A 20,549-nucleotide genomic window follows, 5' to 3' on the forward strand; every position below is an offset into this window, starting at 1 on the left:
CTCCTCTTTCACTTTCATCAAGAGGCTCTTTAGTTCTTCACTTTCTGCCATAAAGGTGGTGTCATCTGCATATCTGAGGTTATTGATATTTCTCCCAGCAATCTTGATTCCAGCTTGCGATTCATCCAGCCCAGCATTTCTCATGATGTACTCTGCATATAAGTTAAATAAGCAGGGTGACAATATACAGCCTTGACATACTCCTTTTCCTATCTGGAACCAGTCTGTTGTTCCATGTCCAGTTCTAACCGTTGCTTCCTGACCTGCATACAGGTTTCTCAAGAGGCAGGTCAGGTGGTCTGGTATTCCCATCTCTTTCAGAATTTTCCACAGTTTGTTGTGATCCACACAGTCAAAGGCTTTGGCATAGTCAATAAAGCAGAAATAGATGTTTTTCTGGAACTCTCTTGCTTTAGGTTGGGACAATCTCCTGGAGAAGGGAATGGCTTCCCACTCCAATATTCTTGCCTGGAGAACTCTATGGACAGAAGGGTCTGGCAGGCTACATTTCAAGGGATTGCAAAGAGTTGGACAAGACTGAGCAAGCAACACTTTCACTTTATAAAGGGCACTTGGCACTAGGGAGAAAGTATAAAGTGAGAGGCGCCACAGACAACCATCACCTACTTTTAGAATGTGTCCTGATTTGCCTCATGTCCTACTCCTTTGTCAATTAGATACCTCATATGTTCTGTGGTGGATAAGGGAAGTGTTTTGCTAGGTTTTATTCTGCAAAGTGTTATTAAACAAACCTGGAAATCCACAGTGTTATTACATAAACTAGACTATAATAAAATTACCTGGGATTTATATACAAATCATAATGATTTCCACTGTGCCATCAATTGACAAGATTTTGAACAAGACTCCACATGAGTGAAAATGAGCTGTGTACATCACATAGAAACTGAGATTATCTTATAGAGTTTCCAGTTCTAGCTCAACAGGAAGAGCAACAAATGACCAAGCTTACTACCTCAAATCCACGGTACCCTGTAAGAGTCACATCTGTCCGAGAAGCATTGCTCACACGTGAGGCTGCCCATAAAGTAATACAGAAAGATCTAGGCTATCACAGTTCTTTAGAGCTGAAACACTATCTTAGAGGACAAGGAAGTATGACTATGTTTCAAAAGGCTACTAATCTCATCCATTACAACAGAAATCCAATGTTAGATGTTATTGAATTATTGTTAATCATCTCAGGTATGTCAATGGGGTTGCAGTTATGTAGGAGAACATTCTTATTCTTAGGAGATGGAAGCTTAAGTATTCAGGAGTGAAGTGTTATGGTGTCACAACTTACTTTCAAATGATTCAGCAGAACAAATTATATACATACATACATTGAGGTAAGATGACAGATAAAGTACATGTAGTAAGATGTAATATGCTAACAATTTGTGGATCCAGGTGAAAGTTATATTATCATGTTACTCTTTCAACTTTCCTAAATGCCAAAAATTTTCAAAATTACAAATGCTTTTTAAATTCTTGAATAAAAGCCCCCACAAATTTAACAGCTAAGTTTTACTTAAACAGATTTTTCTACAATGGAAGATCAAACTTAAAACTAAATAACATTTCATAGAATTCCTGAATAAAAGTCCCCACAGACTTAGTGACTAAGTTTTACTTAAACAGACTTTTCTACAATGGAAGATCAAGCTTAAATCCAAATATTTCATAAGATAAAATAACGTGTAGAAAACTGTTACAGTGTATTTCCCTTGGTTACCAAGCCATTCTATTTGCAGTGTAAATCTGAGATTAAAACATTGTTCTTGGTTAAAACACAATCCCTCTATACCTACCAAACACATTACAAATAAATTATGGATTCACAAACATAATTAAAACAACTGTTTTGTTATTCTCTTTTTGTTAAGTGAAAATTTTGAGTTCTCACCTCTGTAAGAAACAAGAGTAAACAATATATGCAACTTTTCCAACATATTAAATTCACGATAGGTAAAGTGACCAAAATAGAAAAGCAACTGAGGAATTATACTACATATCCCTACAACTGAAACAACGGAGATCTAACATTACAATAATGTGATATAAACTGGTTAGGGGAAAATCCAACCAGTTATTTACCCTGCTTATGTCAGCCAAGTATCTGAACCAATTGCTTTAATATTTAGGTGTAATGAGTATCCAGACTGTGGTGCTATATATGAATACAGAGTGGCAAGATTTTTCACTTGTAAAACAAGACCCACCAAATATGCTTCTTGTTGCAATGTATGCATTTCTTAAAGATACTTTAATAGTATTAGCTTTTAAGGAAATACTGACAACTCATAAAATCATGTAGAATAAATCTATAACATCTGATACAAACTCTGTGATTTATTTTTTAATTGCCAAAAAAATGTAACTCTCTAGAATTCAGGATAGAGAGGAAAATTTAATCTAAAAATATTAGAGCTATGCGCTTGGTGTCCTAACCTGCTCACATGATAATCTCAGTGAACTCAGGACTTGATAAAATATAGGCTCTATGCCCAAAGGCAGGGAGAAGCTGCACACACATGGCATACCTCCTTGGAGGCACACGTATGTGGGGCCCTATCTTACCCTGCTATTTTCTAGATAACTGAGCTTTGAGAAGATATTTCATTTTTTAATTTTAAGTTACCCATATGCATAATAATAATATTCACTTTGTAGTGTTGTAGGAATTTGCTTTGATAATTTACGTAGAGTAAGAACTTTAACAAATTCAGTTTTCAATTTATTCTAAATGCTCAGTATTCCAAAGGAAAAGAAATGAGGCACATCTGAGAAGCTGACCATAAGGTCTTAGGGAACAGATTATAAGCTAGTCATTCTGGAGGAGGCAGCATTGCAGGGACTGTAAAAAAAAAAATAAAGAGTTTAGATGAGAGGAATCAGACATAAAATAAGTATCTTAGAAGGCCATAAACAGAGGGAAGGATAGAGAGGAAGGAGTAGAAAGTAGTAGGTCAGGGAGTTGGTCATAAGCAACAAAAATATCAGAGAACTTAGGGAGAATGGTATTATGTTCTTGACTTGTATTCTGGAGCTCAGAATTATTAACAGTAAGTAACATATCCTAGTTCAGGCAATTCCCATTAGGAGAGGATATATCACAACTTCTCTGTGAAGAAGTAGTCTTCAATCTAGAAAGTTGGATAAGAAAAAAGAAATATGTTTACCCAGGCTCCAAAAGACCTGTAGATAAATCTTCAGAACTTTTTTCTAAATTCTGCTTGAGAATCATCTTGAAACATTCAAATTTTTGAGCAACTACTTTCATCTTTCTTAATCCTGATCACACAATCATCTGTCCACTTAATTTCCTCTATAACTAATACTTTTTGCTGTTAGCATTATCCAAATGAAGTATTACCTATTACAGGAAAGCAAGTGGGTTTAGACAGCCAAGGAGTTGGAGAGTTAAATGGAGAGTGAGAGGAAGCTAGATAATTCTAGGCACTCCCTCGAGTAGTTCAAAAGTTTGGCTTTAGACTCATTAACTAAAAAGAAGAACTCTCTTTAGAGCAACAGGGGACTTTATTATGTACTTTTTTATGTACCATGTTTGGAAATTCTGAGTTGAAGCAATCACTTTGAACGAATACTGCTATTCTGATGAGAGTTCCAGGGGAACAGGGAAGGAGAAAAATGAGTTCCCTGCTTAGGAAGCCAGGATTTTCCCACAGGCCAAGTATAAAGTGGATGAACTCTCTGGGGTTTACCACAGAAGCTGAGAAATAACTGCATTTATCTCCTGATCATCTTCCCACGTGTATGTGCTACAGGTTTGTAAACACAAGCAAGCTGAGAACCAGGATTGTCAAATGAGTAAAAGCAAGACAAACCTGCTTTTCATTAGTGTTTCTTCATACAAGAAATTATGAAACAATCTCCTGCCATATGATTAGACACTATACTCTCTAACCTAGATATAATGATTTAGCAGGTATGCTCAGAGGCATTTTCTATACATATATGGGATCCATATTTATGATCCAGCTTGTTTTCATCATTTAATTGTACACTTTAGGGATCTTTTCACCCATACACACAATATCCAGCTTATTCTTTTTTATCCTGGCATGATATTCATAATTCAGATCTACCATAATTTTTTAACCATTCTCCTTTAATAAGAGTTACAAAGGAGTTTATTCAAGCTGATTCCAAATTAGATATACTAGTATTATAATGAGCATTAGTGCACATATTTCTTGGGTATGTATGCTAGCTATTTTGTAGTCTATAACATTATATTCTAATTGCAGTATCAATATCAAAGAGAAAGATTACTTAAAATCTGGTTTGATAGTTTATATACTCTACCTCTCGGTTATATCATTATACTAGTTGTTCATCTGTCTCTCCTCAATGTGAGGTATCTGTATGGGCTCACCAAGACCCCAAATCAATGCTAATTTCATGTTACTAACATGGAAGGAGGAATGTGAAAATACATAAGCTTAGAGCTCTGTCTGTGAAGTCATTTAGCCTCTCAAAGGAGACCTTCTCATCTTTGGACGAGAATAGGAAGCTGTGTAATGTCTACAGTTACAGCATAAAATCACTTAGAGAAAGCATGCAATCTAAAGCCAGTACATTTAAATCAGCACACTGACAGGAAAAATGTCAGAATAATTTTTTGTAATTTTGTCATAATAATTCATCTTTGTAAAAAGAGTTGGCACAGATCAACGCAAATTGCAGTGGAAATTTCCAATGAGAAACAAACATTTCTTATTCAACACACTATTCCACTCAAACACATAGCAATGATAAAGTAACAAAAAGAATCTGCCACTTATTTGAAATCTGACTTTGTAGTACTGAATTTAATGAATATTTCACAATTTGTCCATTCTTTACCATTCTTTTAATAAGTATTTGAATTATTCTAGTTTGTGGCTGGTATAAAGCTATGAATGTCATTATAAAAATCTTTTATGTAGACTCATTTTCCTTGTATGTTACTTGGATAGAATTGTTGGGTAATAGCATACCTATATATTTAGTTTTATTAGAAACTGGCAAACTGTTTTCCAAAGTGTTTGTAAAATTTTGCATGCTCAGCACCAGTATATGAGGGTTTCAGCTGCTTCACATTCTTGCAATATTTTGATCTGTTACCCTTTTTTAGTCTTTTTAAATTTTAGTGAATCAAATGCTCGTGAAGTAGAAAATCATTGTGGTTTAATGGTGTTTGAAGTAAGGGATACTGAATAACATCCACCAAACTGAAAAAGAACTTTGAGACCATAAAATGAAGCAGGCAATTCCATAAACTGCAGTTATAAAGTTCATTGCAGGTAACTTACACAAAGGAAGTACTGGGCAGACAACAATCCAGAGCCATTCATAGCTACACTAGGCAACCCAAAATGGGTACAGGGGGACTTAAAGGGACCAAAGCTAAAAATAGATTCTGACTACTAAGGGAGAAGCAAATACACACCTATGGGAACCAGGGCTTTTTTCCTCCCCTTGGGGGGTCACATGATCATTATTCCTCATGGGCCATTAAACATCTGCATCAGCAAAAGGCATCTTCCAGTTTTCACATAAGATAAAGGTAAAGGCAAATGTTGAGAGGAAACTGGCCAAGATGGTGAAGCAGCAGGATATGGAACTCACCACCCTCCACAAACACATCAAAAATACATCTACATGTGGACCAGTTTTCACTGAAAACTAACTGAAACTGGCAGGAAGACTTGTACAACCAAGGCTGTAAGAAAGATCTGCAGAGAATCAGGTAGGAAGGGAAGAGAAGCCATCAGGTTGGGACATGTTCCCCTATGAGGGGACTCAGGAGAGGGGAGACTTACACAGGCTGAAACCCACACTGAGGAGGAAGTTGTTGGAACGTATTGGACACTCCCATCCTGGAGCCTGACACAGGGAAGATGAGGCCCCTTGGCTGGCTGGAGGGCCGGTGGGGCTAACTGGAAGGTCTTGGGAAGCCTGGACTCCATTTGTAAGGAGACTATGTGTGTTGGCATAATCCTGAGGCAGGGCTGAGACAGGGGCTTGCAGACTGCTAGAGTGGCTGCCCAGTTTCGCATGATTGCCTGAAGGCCCCCCTGCCTGGGTCGAGCAAATGCTCCAGACATTTCTTGCTTTATGTCACAGCTCCACACTGGAGCAGGGGCTGCTATGGCTGAGAAAAGAGCTCAGCCTTGAGGGGCAGAATTGAGTCACGACCCCACACTAGTGTTGTGGTCAGAAAACATGCTGGATATGATTTCAGTCTTCTTAAAATACTGAGGTTTTTTTGTGATGTAGCACATGATCTATCTTAAACAATGTTCCACATGCACTTGAAAAAATGTTTATTATGCTGCTTTTGGATGGAATGTTATATATATATACATGTATGTCTATTAAGTTCATAGGGTATAATGTGTAATCTAAGGCCACCATTTCCTTATTGATTTTCTATCCAGATGATCTGTCTAATGATGTAAGTGGGGTGTTAAAAGTCCCCTACTATTCTTGTATTATTATCAATTTTTCTCCTATTTGCTCTATGCATTTAGTTGGTCCTATGTTTACAAATTTTACACCTCTTTTTAGATTAATCCCTTTATCGTTACACAATATTCTTCTTTGTCTCTTACAATAGTCTTTATTTTAAAGTCCATTTTATCTGATGTGAGTACTGCTACCCTGGTTTTCTTTTCATTTCCATTTGCATGTAGTATCTCTTTCCACACTCTCACTTTTAGTCTTGGTGTGTCTTTTATATCCAAAATGAGTGTCTTAAAGGCAGCATATACATGGGTCTTGTTTTTTTTAATCCATTAAACCACTTTGTTTTTTTACATGATTGATGGAATTTAATACACAAAACTTAAAACTTTTGTACCACAAAGGAAACAGAAACTCATATCAAAAGGACAAACATCCCATTGGAAGAATTATTCACCACTTTTAATAATAAAGGGAAACAGATTCATATATAAATGTGGAACACATATATGGAACAATTGTTATTGTTTAGTTACTAAGTCGTGTCTGACTCTTTTTGCAACCCCATTGACTACAGCCCACCAGGCTCCCCTGTTCATGGGATTTCCCAGGCAAGAATATTGGAATGGGTTGCCATTTCCTTTTCCAGGGGATATTCCTGATCCAGGGATCCAACCTGTGTCTCCCACATTGCAGGTGGATTCTTTACCACTGAACCACCAGGGAATGCTCCATTAAATCGATAATCTCAACCACTCCATGCCTTTTGACTGAAGAAATTATTCCATTTCCATTTAAAGTAATTATTGATAAATATGTTCTTACTGCCATTTTGGTAATTGTTTCTTGTTTTCATAGTTCTTTTTTGTTCCTTATTCTTTTGCTCTCTTCTCTTGTGTGTTGGTGGCTATATTTAGTATTATGATGGATTCCTATCTCTTTTTTGTGTGTCTATCTAATATAGGATTGTATAGGATTGTGGTACCCTAGGTCCATATACAACAGCCTATTTATACATGTGATTATTTTAGATCAATGATCTCTTAAGTTCAAATGCACTGTAACCTCGCAACATTTTTATTCTCCCACCATGTTTAATTCTCCCATGTCTAATGTTTTGTCATCATCTTTCCATTTTGTATATCTGTTATCTATTTATAGATGATTTTAATACTTTTATCTTTTAAACTTCCCAAAAGTGTTTCTTCTATTACCTTTACTGTTCATTTGCCTTTACCAGGGAGGCTTTTCCTTTTTATAATTTTCATACTCCTACTTTGGCATCTTCTTTTCTTAGAGAAGTCCCTTTAATGTTTCTTATAAAGCCAGTCTAGTGGTGCTAAACCGTCTTAGCTTTTGCTTGTCTGTAAAACTATCCCTCCTTCAAATCTGAATGATAACCTTGCTATATAGAGGGTTCTTAGTTGTAGGTTGTTTGTTTTATCACATTGGATATATTTTGCCACTTCTGGCCTGCAAAGTTTCTGCTGGAAAGTCAGCTGACAGCGTTATGGGAGTTCCCTTGTATGTTACTAGTTGCTTTTCTCTAGCTGCTTCTAAGATTCTCTGTCTTTAACTTTTACCATTTTAATTTTAATATGTGTTGGTGTGGACCTCTTTGCGTTCATGTTGGTTGGGCCTCTCTGTGCTTCCTGGACTTGGATATCTCTTTCCTTTCCCAGGTTAGGGAAGTTTTCAGATATTGTTATTGTTATCGTTGTTGTTCAGTTGCTAAATCATGTCTGACTCTATGTGACCCCATAAACTGCAGCATGCCAGGCTTCCCTGTCCTTCACTAGTTCCCTGGACTTACTCAAACTCATGTCCATTGAGTTGGTGATGCCATCCAAACATCTCATCCTCTGTCTTCCCCTTCTCCTCTTGCTCTCAATCTTTCCCAGCATCAGGGTCTTTTTCAGTGAGTCAGCTCTTCACATCAGGTAGTCAAAGTATTGGAACTTCAGCTTCAGCATCAGTTCTTTCAATGAATATTCAGGGTTGATTTTCCTTAGGACTGACTGGTTTGAATCTCCTTCTTGTCCAAGGGACTCTCAAGAGTCAGCACCACAATTCAAAAGCATCAATTCTTCGGCACTCAGCCTTCTTTATGGTCCAATTCTCATATTCAATACATGACTACTGGAGAAACCACAGCTTTGACTCTTTGGACCTTTGTCAGCAAAGTGATGTCTCTGCTTTATAATATGCTGTCTAGGTTTGTCATAGCTTTTCTTCCAAGTAGCAAGCATCTTTTAATTTTATGGCTGCATTCACCATCTGCAATGATTTTTGGAGCCCAAGAAAATGAAATCTGTCTCTACTTTTTCCCCATCAATTTGCCATGAACTTGATAGGACCAGATGCCATGATCTTAGTTTTTGTTCAGTTCAATTCAGTAGCTCAGTCGTGTCCTACTCTTTGCGACCCTATGAACTGCAGCATACCAGGCCTCCCTGCCCATCACCAACTCCCGGAGTCTACCCAAACCCATGTCCATCGAGTCGGTGATGCCATCCAACCATCTCATCCTCTGTCATTCTCTTCTCCTCCTGCCCTCAGTCTTTGAATGCTGGATTTTAAGCGAGCTTTTTCACTCTTCTCTTTCACTTTCATCAAGAGGCTCTTTAGTTCCTCTTTGCTTTCTGCTGTTAATGTGGTATCATCTGCATATCTGAGGTTGTGATATTTCTCCCAGCAATCTTGATTCCAGCTTGTGCTTCATCCAGACCCACATTTTGCATGATGTACTCTGCATATAACTTAAATAAGCAGCTATTATTTCTTCAAATTATTATTTTTTTCTCTCTCTTCTCTTGCAGGGACCCCTATGAATGCTTAATATTGCTCCAGAGGTTTCTTAAACTATCCTAATATTTTAAATTTTTCTGTTCAGTTTGGATGATGTCCACTACTCAGTCTCTCCTCCATTCCTCTGTCATCTAATCTACTATTGATTCCTTGCAGTGCATTTTTTATTCTAGTTACTGTGTTCTTCAGTTCTGTTTGGTTTTCCTTTATATTTTCTAACTCTTTGTTGAAATTCTGTTTATCCATTCTTCTCCTGAGTTTGGTAAGCATCTTGATGATAACTACCATGAACACTTATTCAGATAGAGTGCTTATCTCCACTTCACTTAGTTCTTTTCTGAGGTTGTGTCTTGTTCTATAAGTTGAAACATATTCATCTGTCTCCTCATTTTGTCCAGTTCTCTGTGTTTATGTGTTGCTGCTAAGTCGCTTCAGTCGTGTCCGACTCCATGCAACCCCATAGACGGCAGCCCACCAGGCTCCTCCATCCCTGGGATTCTCCAGGCAAGAATACTGGAGTGGGTTGCCATTTCCTTCTCAAATGCATGCATGCATGCTAAGTTGCCTCAGTCATGTCCAACTCTGTGCGACCCTATGGACAGCAGCAGGATTCTCCAGGCAAGAACACTGGAGTGGGCTGCCATTTCCTTCTCCGTGTTTACATGTTAGGTCAGCTAAGTTTCCCAATATTGGAGAAGTAGCCTAATGGAGAAAACATCCTACGGGCACAGCTGGCTGCTCCCTTCCAGTCACCAGGTCTGTATGTTCTAGGTGTATCCCCACAGGGGCCACATGCACCCTTCTCTTGTGATGGGGCCAATTATGTGGCCATGGATTGCTGACCTCTAGCCAGGCTGGCTGTGGGGCCATGTATCATGTGGTAGTGGTGGGCCTGCTGGATGGTGAGGAAGGCTTCCCACGTGGGAGGCTGCACAGCCTAGGGAGAACGCAGGACTGATGCCAGCCTGTTGGTGGGTGGGGCTGGTCTCCAGTAGGTATTAGCAGACTCAAATGAGGATTCCAAAATGGTGCTTGCTAATCTCAGTGTTATTGCATTAGAAGGAGCTCCCAAAATGCTGCAGCCAGTGTCTCTGTCCCCAGGTGGAGTCTGAGTTTCCCCCTTCCTCTCTAAGAGATTCTTCAAGATCAGCAAGTAGGTCTGACTCAGTCTCCCTTCAAACTACAACCTTTGCACTGGAACTCAGAACTTATGAGCTTTGGTGCATACCCTTTAAGCATAGAATCTCTGCTTCCTACCGTCTTCTGGACCTCCTGAATGTAAGACTCACTGGTTTTCAGGGCCAGACATTCAGGGGTGCTCATCTTCCAAGTGTAGGACCTCTGGGCTAGGGAGTGTGATGTGGGGCTTGGACCCTTTTGCTGCTTGGAGGGGACCTCTACAATTGGAAAGTCCTCCCATTTGTGGGTTTCTGACCTAGGGGTGTGGGTCCTGACTATACCACATCCCATAACTTCCTTCCCATCTCATTATGATTCCATCTTTATATCTTTAATTGTGGAAAATTTTTCAGCTAGCCTTCAGAGTGTTCTCACTGATAGTTGCTCTGTAACTAGGTATAATTTTGATGTGTCTATAAGAGGAGTTTTAGAGTCTCCCTACTCTTCCATCCTGGCCACCTCTCTCTTTTACTTTTCTTAAATATATCTTTTTATGAACAGAAATTTTTTGCAGTAGTATAGTAGTTCTTGTACTTTTTGTTTCCTGTTCAAAAATATCTTTGCCCATCCTAAGATCATGAATATACTCTCCTAGGTTTTCTTCTAGAAGGTTTATTGTTTCACTAATCACCAATAGTATGAAACATCTCAAACCAAACGTCTGTATAGTGTGAGATAGGTCACACCATATAAGATATTCAGTTGATCCAGTATTTTCTTTTCCATTTTCCACATATATTTCCATGTATATATATATGTCAATTTTTGTTACAGTTATTAATTTGTCAATTACTATGCCAATACCACACTGTCTTAATGACTATTATTTTATAATAATTCTTGAAATCTGGCAAAGTAATATAAAGTTCTTCTAGAAGACCATTTCTATAAAAATCATACTGTGATTTTGATTAAGGTTGTGTTGGATATACAAAACAATTTGGGAGAATTAACATCTTAGTGATATTGTTTTCCAAACCATAATTAAAACATATCTCTATATTTATTTTCTTCTTATTTTTCCCATTAAGTAGTAGTTTTCAGTGTTAAAATATTAATCTTTAACTTATTCCTACATATTAAATCTCTTTGATGATAATGGTGCCATTTAAAATGTTTTTATTTAATAACTATTCTTGACTGTATATAGAATACACATGCTTTTAAAATTTGCGATACTATCCACATGCCATAAAACTCACTATTTTTAACTGAACAATTTAGTAGAGGCTTTTTAGTATATTAACAAAGTCATGCTACTATCACCACTAATTCCAGAATTTTTTCATCCAAAAAGAAAACCCATACCAATCAGAAATCACTTCTTTTCACCTCTGTCCTCCAACCCTGGCAATCACTAATGTACTTTCTATATCTGTCAATTTGCCTATTTTGGACATTTGATATAAATGCAATCATATAATATGAGGTCTTTCATATCTTACTTATTTAACTTAGCATAATGTTTTTGTTGCTGTAGCATAAATCAGTACTTCATTCCTTTTTATGACTAAATAATATATATGTGTGATTATATCATATTATGTTTATCCAATTATCAGTTGATGTATATAGTAAATTCTTTCCAATTCAGGGTTATAATGAATATGCTTCTGTGAACATTTATATACAAATTTCTGTGTGAAATTGTACTTTGGATTGATCTCCATTGATCATTTTTTAAGTTTTTGTTAAAATTTTCTGTTAACCTCCTCTAGTGAAATTTTCACTTCAGATATAATACTTTTCAACTCTAGAATTTCTATTTGGTTCCTTTTATAAATAATTTATATTTTTATTGATATTCTCTATTTGGTAAAACACTGTTCTCACTCTTTCCTTTAGTTGTAGTTTCATTTTGTCCTTTGAACATACTTAAAATAGATTTTTAAAAGTTTTTGTCTAATACACCCAGGATACTTCAGGGGCAGTTTCTACTGTTTCTTCCCCTATGTATGGGCCATACTTTATTCTTAGCAAGTTTTTAAATGTTTTGTTGAAGCTAGACCTTAAAGCAACATAACGTGGCATAATGTGAAGATGGTCCCTCTTCACCCAGATTCGTTGTTGTTATGTGTTTGTTTAGTGACTTTATTGAACTAATTCTTAAAGGCTGTATTCTTTGTTGACTGTGGTCACTGAAGTCTGTGCTTGGTTATCTTAGTGGTCAGCACACGACTGAACAGAAATTTCTTTACATGCATAGAAATAATGTCTTTCAAGTCTTTGCTGAGGTGCTCCGTGTACATGTTGAGGCATATCTTCAACAGGTTTGCCTGGAAGTTTATAATTTATAAGTATAAATCATAATTCCACTTTATCTTTTACTTTCTGCTTGCACAGACCCTCAAGATAGGTCAAGTGTGAGAGCTTAGTGTGTAAACACTGTTTGGCATACACACAGTCCTACAGATGAACATGGACGTTTAGATTCTCAGGGATACATGAGAAATTTTCAAAACAACCTAGGTTGTCCCATTCCATAGGTGGCCTTTTCATTTTGTTGATGGTTTCCTTTGTTGTGCAAAAGCTTTTAAGTTTGGTTGGGTCCCATTTATTTTTGCTTCCACTTCTTTTCCCTTGGCAGACAGATTTAGGGAAATGTTGCTATGATTTATGTCAGAGAATGTTTTGCCTATGTTCTCTTCTGTGAATTTTACAGTGTCATATCCTAGGTTCAGATCTTTAAACAATTTTTAGTTTATTTTTGAGGAAAGTGAAAGTCACTCAGTCGTGTCAGACTCTTTGAGACCCCCTGGACTATAGAGTCCATGGAATTCTGCAGGCCAGAATATTGGAGTGGGTAGCCTATCCCTTCTCCAGCTGACCTTCCTGACCCAGGAATCAAACCAAGGTCTCCTGCATTGCAGGCAGATTCTTTACCAATTGAGCTATCAAAACATCCCCTCAAACGGTGTGAGGGGATGTTCTAATTTCATTGATTTACCTGTAGCTGTCCAGCATCCCCAGCCCACTTTTTGAAGATACTGTCTTTTCTCCAATGAATATTTTTGCCTCCCTTGCCATAGATTAACTGATGTAGGTGCATGTGTAGAACAATGTTAAATAGAAGTGATGGTAGTGATAATCCTAGCCTTGTTTCTGATCTTAGTAATAATGGTTTCAATATGTCACAATAAAGTATGACATTAGCTATAAGTTTGTTATAGATACATTTCATGAGATAACATTACTTTTTATGGCTCTTTTGCTGGGATATTTATCATGAAAATGGCTGCTAAATTTTATCAAATTACTTTTCAGGCTTTATGAGACAATTTTTTTTAATATGTAAAAACATAAATTCCTTTTATCTTTTAATAGCTTCAACTTAACAATTTCTACTAAAACAAGATTTCCTATAAACTATTCACCCTTCTCCTAACATTAAAATCCTATATAACCATAATAAATTTTTAAAACTAGTAGTCTATATTAGAAATATATTATTAATTACATAACAGACTTCATTCACATTTCATCAGTTGTTTCCACTTACGTTCTTATTTTCTGCTTCTTAATCCTATCTTGAAAATGACATTGCATTTTTCCCTAAATTAATAATCTTCCCCAGCTTTACTGAAGCAAGATTGACAAAAAAGTTTTTTATATATTTAAGATATGTAGTGTGATGCTTCAATATGCATACATTGAGAAATTCTTACATCAATATACCATTGATACAAGTGGGGGGGTTAAAATCCCTTACTACTACTGTGTTGCTGTCAATTTCTCCCTTTACGTCTGTTAATATTTGCTTTATGTATTTAGGTATTCCTGTGTTAGGTGCCAAAGAATTGATGCTTTTGAACCGTGGTGTTGGAGAAGACTCTTGAAAGTTCCTTGGACAGCAAGGAGATCAGACCAGTCAATCCTAAAGGAAATCAGTCCTGAATATTCATTGAAAGGACTGATGCTGAAGCTAAAGCTGCAATACTTTGGTCACCTGATGCAAAGTAGACTCATTTGAAAAGACCCTGATGCTGGGAAAGATTGAAAGCAGAAGAAGGGGATGACAGAGGATGAGATGGTTGGATGGCCTCACCAACTTGATGGACATGAATTTGAGCAAGTTCTGGGATTTGGACACGGAAGCCTGGAGTGCTGCAGTCCATGGGGTCACAAAGAGTCAGACATGACTGAGTGACTGAACTGAACTGATGTTGGGTACATATATATTTACATTTTTTATATCTTATATTTATCCCTTGATCATTATGTAGTGTCCATCATTGTCTCATGTAAGTCTTTATTTTAAAGTGCATTTTGTCTGATACATATATTGCTACTTTGACTTTTGATTTCTATTTGCATGGAATACATTTTTCTATTCCCTCACTTTCAGTCTTTCTTAGTCTTTAGATATGAAGTGAGTCTCTTGTAGGTGGAATATATACATGTCATATTTTTGTATCCATTAAACCACTCTGTCTTTTGACTGGAGTATTTACTGTATTTAAAGTAATTATAGATATGTATATTCTTATTGCTATTTTTTATTGTTTGGAGGTTGTTTTGTGGGTCTGTTTTATTCTTCTTTTTTCTCTTATGATTTGATGACTGTATTTGATTCTGTTTTCTTTTGTGTGCATGAATCTAGTATAGCTTTTTGGTTTGTGGTTACCATGAGGGGAAAGTGTATACACATACACACACACACACACACACACACATACATTTTTTTTAAGTTGGTTGATCTCTTACTTTCAAATGCATTAAAAACCCTGTGTGTATACTCTCCTACCCTCATCATTACTATTTTTGATATCATATTTTATATTTAGTGTATCTGTTAACTGCTTATTCTGGATATAGATGATTCTACCACTTTTAAAAAATAAAAAAAAAAAGTTTTTTTTAACCTTCCTACTAGTTTTACGTATGAAATGATTTCCTATTTTACTATATGCTTGCCTTTACCAGTGACCTTTACCTTTACTATGTTTGCCTTTACCTAAGAGCTTTCCCATTTCATAATTTTCATATTTCTAATTTTGGCCTTTTTCTTTTCACCTTTATCATTATATGTAAGCCCAGTTTGGTGGAACTGTACTATTTTAGCTTTGCTACTCAGTAAAACTTTAGATCTCTCCATCAAATCTGAATGAGTGCCTTACTGTGTAGAGCATTCTTAGTTATATGTTTTTCCCTTTCATCACTTTAAATAAATCATGCCACTCCCTTCTGGTCTGTAGAGTTTCTGCTCAAAATTCAGCTGATAGCCTCATGTGGATTCCCTTGTATATTATTTGTTGCTATCCCCTTGATGCTTTTAATATTCTGTATCTTTATTTTTGTCATTTTAATACTATGTGTCTTGGGGTTTTCTTCTTTGGTTTATTCCTGCATAGGACTCATTGGGCTTCTTGGATTTGATTGTTTCCTTTCCCAAGTTAGGGAAGTTCTTAGCTATTATGTCTTCAAATATGTTATCATTCCATTTCTTTCTGTCTTCACATTCTGGGACTCATTTGATGTGAATAATAATACACTTGATATTGTATCAGAGGTCTCTTAAACAGTCCCCATTTCTTTTCATTTTCATTCTTTTCTGACAGCATCATTGATTTCCACTATTCTGTCTTACTACTCATTGATCCATTTCTCTGTATCATTCAGCCTACCATTGATTCATTCTTGTGTACCTCTCATTTCAGTTATTGGATTCTTTCTTTTTCAGCTATTGGACTCTTCATCTCTGGTTTTTCTTTATATTTTCTAATTCTTTGTTAAAAACATCAAACTTATCACTCTGAGCATCCATTCTTCTCCCAAGCTCTTTGATCATCTTTATGATCACTACCCTGAATCCTTTCTTAGGTAAATTGCCTATCCTTATTTCATTTAGTCCTTTTCCTGGGGTTTTATCTTCTTTCTTCATTTGAAACATATAACACTGTCACTTCATTTTGCCTAAGTTTCTATTTGTATTTTTGTGTATCTGTTATTTTGGTTGCATTTCCCAACTCTAGAAAAGCGGCCTTTTGTAGGAGACATCCTATGCATGCAATAGTACACCACCCTCTCCTCATTCAAGCTATATACCTTACAGTTCCCCGCTGTGAGTGCTGAACGGGTCCTTCTGTTGTGGTAGGCTGATGATGTGGGGGGTCTGGAAGGCTTGGCTGGTCTTTGGTTTGGTTGTTTTCTAGGCCCTGTCTTGTGTGGAGGCTGCCAGTAACTGGTTGGTAGACCAGTCATGAGGTGGGTGACTCTCAATCCCACTAATCCCAGGTGGGGCTGAAGTGCTGGTTTACTGGTGGATGAAGTCGGGGTCAAGAAGACTTCATGCTGTTGCTCACCCACTGGTGGGTGAAGCCAGGTCCTAAGATCAGTACAAGCCTATGGGCTGTACTCCAAATACCTTTATGAATTTTAAGATGCTTTTCTCAGATCCAATATTGGAATAATCAGGAAATTACTTTATTGTCAACTAACAAGATATCCTGCTATAGTATGACAACTCTTCATCATCTTCTGTCTTTGGTCACTAGCAATGGAGATATTTTCTAAAGGTCCTTTTCATAGCTGCTTTCACCTCATTGTTCTTCAGGCTATAGATAAGGGGATTCATTAAGGGAGTGATCACACTGTACTGTACAGAGAACATCAACTCCAGTAGTGAGCCTGAGGTTGGCACTATATAGCGAAGGAAAGCTGAACAATAAAATAGGAGCACTGCAGTGAGGTGGGAAGAGCAGGTGGAGAAGGCCTTGCTTCTATGTGAAGAGGAGCTGATACTTAGGATGGTAGAAACAATGAGAGTGTAAGACAGTATGATTAGGAAACAGGTTCCCAGCCCATGCAGGAGACTAGAGCAGAGCAGAATAGTGAAACTGGTGGAGACATCAGAGCAGGAAAGGGGAAAGAGAGAGGGCAGCTCACAGCTGTAGGAGGGGATAAACTGATCCCTACAGAAGTCAAAATCCATAGCTAGAAGGATGTTGATGAATGCGTCCAGAAAACCCAGGCTCCAGGAGCCTAACACCAGACCTTTACAGAGCTGGTTGCTCATCTTCTGGCCATAGAGCAGAGGGTGGCAGATGGCAGCATAGCGGTCATAGGCCATAACTGACAGCAGACAGGCTTCAGTGCCCCCCAAGTCAAACACAAAGAAGACTTGAGCTAGACAGGCTTCCACAGAGACTGTTTTCTTCTGAGACAGGAGAATTTCCAGCATCTTGGGTACTGTGGCAGAAGAGAAGCAAAAATCTAGGAAAGAAAGGTGACTCAAGAAGAAGTACATGGGAGTGTGGAGGTAAGAATCGGCTCTGATCACCAGCATCATTGTCAGGTTCCCCAGCAGAGTCAGGAGGTAAATTGCTAGGAACAGCACAAAGGATAGCGCCTGGACATGGGGGTCTGCAGACAGTCCAAGAAGAATGAACTCAGTGATTGCACTGTGGTTCCCCACGGCCATTTAAGGAAATCTAGTCTAGAAATAAAAAAAGGAACAGGGGATGATTTCAGCAAAATGACAGAGTATGGAGTGTCAAACTCTTATTCTACAGAAACAACAAAACCAAGCAGAAGCTGTCAGGACTAGCTTTGATGACTCTGGGAAACAACCAAAGGTGCACAGCAACCAAGTAAACGCTGAACCAAGAAAAAGGCAACTTAAAAATAGGAGGAAAGCTTTGTGGCATTTTTATTTCCCCTTGCCTAACTCCATCCTAGGTCCAGTGGCCATCCTGAAGATGGCCTAGAGTGGAACCATGGTCTGAGGTCTGGAGGGAGCAATAATCACTCACAAATGAGTGTATTTTAATTTGTCTGGGAACTACCTGAAGGACCTATTCAAGGTGCTTTGTCTCAGTTTCACATGAAATCACATAGGGTTCAAATGTGGCCCATATTGCCCGAAAACATTGTAAGAGTAATGAGAAATCTGTAGCTGCCTGGGGCAAAAGATTATGATTAAAACATTCAACAGACCATCAACAGACCGAGTAGAAAATCTAGAAAGAGAGTTTCTTTGGGAAATTAAATTAGAGCAGTCAATACTGGCTGTGTATACTAGGGAATTTTAAAAGCCATATGCATGTCCAGTAGCACTCATGCTCAGAGAAGACCAGAGTTGATCTTACACTTTCACCTCTGGCTGATCCCTAGTTTCACTGCAAGTGGGAAAGAAGTCTAAGAATTATTAACAATCTATCTGGGAAAATACTAAATGAGTGCTTCGCATGGAGTGAATCTGCAAAGACTAGAGGAGGGTGGTGTTTTAAAATTTTTGCCTTTTAGCATTCAAAAAAATCTCTGGCAAAGTACTAGTTGAACACAAGCTAGAGGAAAAGAGACTTCATTGAGCACAAACAACACTGAACTGCTTTTGCAAAAATAAATTGGAAAATTTATTGAACAATAGTTGACTACAACCTTCAGATATCAAAAATAGAAAAGAGTAAAAATCTAATTTTCAGGGTTATAACATTACGATATTAAAATGTCCAGTTTTCCACAAAAAATCATGATGAACACAAAAGAAATTGAAATTATGGGCCATAAAAGGAAACTTAAATTGACAGAAACTGTCCCTGAGGCATCTAAGACTTTAGACTTACTGGAAAAAACTCCTCTCATCCTCAGCTTTACTGAGATGTATTTGACATAGAATATATGTAACTTTAAGGTGTACAACATGTTTATTTCACACACACACATGTAAGTGTGTATGTATATATATATATACACATATGCTGCATATACATATGTTGTATATATATATATACATATGTTGCAAAGTGATTACCACAATAACATCAGTTAACAGATCCCCTCATGAAATTACCTTTTTTGTGTGTGTGGTGATAAAACTTAAGACCTACTATCCTAACATTCAAGTACACAATACAGTGTTGTTAATTATAACCACCATGCTGTACATTAAATCCTTTGAATTTACTTCTCTTATAATTATAAATTTGTATCCTTTGATCAAAAGCAACCCATTTCCCCAACCCCTAAGCCCCTGCTAAGTACCATCTACTTTCTATTTCTATGAGTTAAGCTTTTATGATTCCACATATAAGTGAGATCATTCAGGGTCTTTCTCCTTCTGATTCATTACATGTAACATACTGACTTCTAAGTCCAACTATGTCAAATATGACAGGATTTCTTCTTTTTGATGACTGAGTAATAGTCCATTATATATTTATTTAATTATTTGTCCATCAATAGACACTAAGTTTGCTGCAATATCTTGGCTATTGTGAATGATGTTCTAATAAACTTGGGGGAACAGCTGTCTCTTAAGGTGATTCAGTTATACATACACATGTATCTATTCTTTTTCAAATAATTTTCCCATCTAGATTATTACACAATATTGAGCAACATCCCCAGTGCTATATGGTAGGTCCTTGTTCATCATCTATTTTAAATATAGCAGTGGATATATGTCAGTCCCAAACTCCCAATCTATCCCTCCCCTCAACCCTTTTCCCCCTGGTAACTATAAGTTTGTTCTCTAAGTCTGAGAGTCTGTTCCTGTTTTGTAAACAAGTTCACTTGCATCATTTTTTGTTTTTTAGATTCTGCATGTAAGTGATATCACATATTTGTGTTTCTTTGTCTGATTTACTTCAAGGATTATGATAATCTCTAGGTCCATCCATGTTGCTGAAAATAGCATTATTTCACCCCCTTTTAGGCTGAGTAATATTCCACTGTATATACAAACCACATTTTTCTTTATCCCTTCATCTGTAAATGGACACTTAGGTTGCTTCCAAGTCTCAGCTACTGGAAACAGCACTGCAATGAACATCAGGGTGTAGGTATCCTTTCAAACCATGTTTCTCTCTGGATATATGCCAAGGAGTAGGATCACTGGATCATATGGTAGCTCTATTTTTAGTTTCTTAAAGAACCTACATAGTGGCTGTATCAATTTATATTCCCACCAACAGTGTAGGAGGGTTCCCTTTTCTCCACAATCTCTCCAGCATTTATTGTTTGTAGATTTTTTGATGATGGGCATTTTTACTGGTGTGAGATGACATCTAATTGTAGTTTTGATTTGCATTTCTTTAATAACTAGTGATAATGAACATCTTTTCATGCATTTATTGGCCATCTGACGT

The 20,549-nt window shown here is 37.2% G+C and overlaps 1 protein-coding gene across 1 annotated transcript; it reads right to left on the reverse strand.

Annotated features, from left to right (window-relative positions):
- Positions 1 to 16,951: 16,951 nt before the first annotated feature.
- LOC122427626 (olfactory receptor 8S1-like) lies at positions 16,952 to 17,881 on the reverse strand. Its single transcript, XM_043447237.1, has one exon. The coding sequence runs from the start codon at positions 17,879 to 17,881 to the stop codon at positions 16,952 to 16,954; it is 930 nt and encodes a 309-aa protein (XP_043303172.1).
- Positions 17,882 to 20,549: the final 2,668 nt, after the last annotated feature.

This window comes from Cervus canadensis, chromosome 25 (genome assembly GCF_019320065.1).
Source record: "Cervus canadensis isolate Bull #8, Minnesota chromosome 25, ASM1932006v1, whole genome shotgun sequence".
Classification (NCBI taxonomy): Eukaryota; Metazoa; Chordata; class Mammalia; order Artiodactyla; family Cervidae; genus Cervus; species Cervus canadensis.

What these genes read in the sequence shown, in the direction of transcription:
- LOC122427626 (XM_043447237.1), bottom strand. Translation starts at nt 17,881, where the DNA reads ATGGCCGTGGGGAACCACAGTGCAATCACTGAGTTCATTCTTCTTGGA.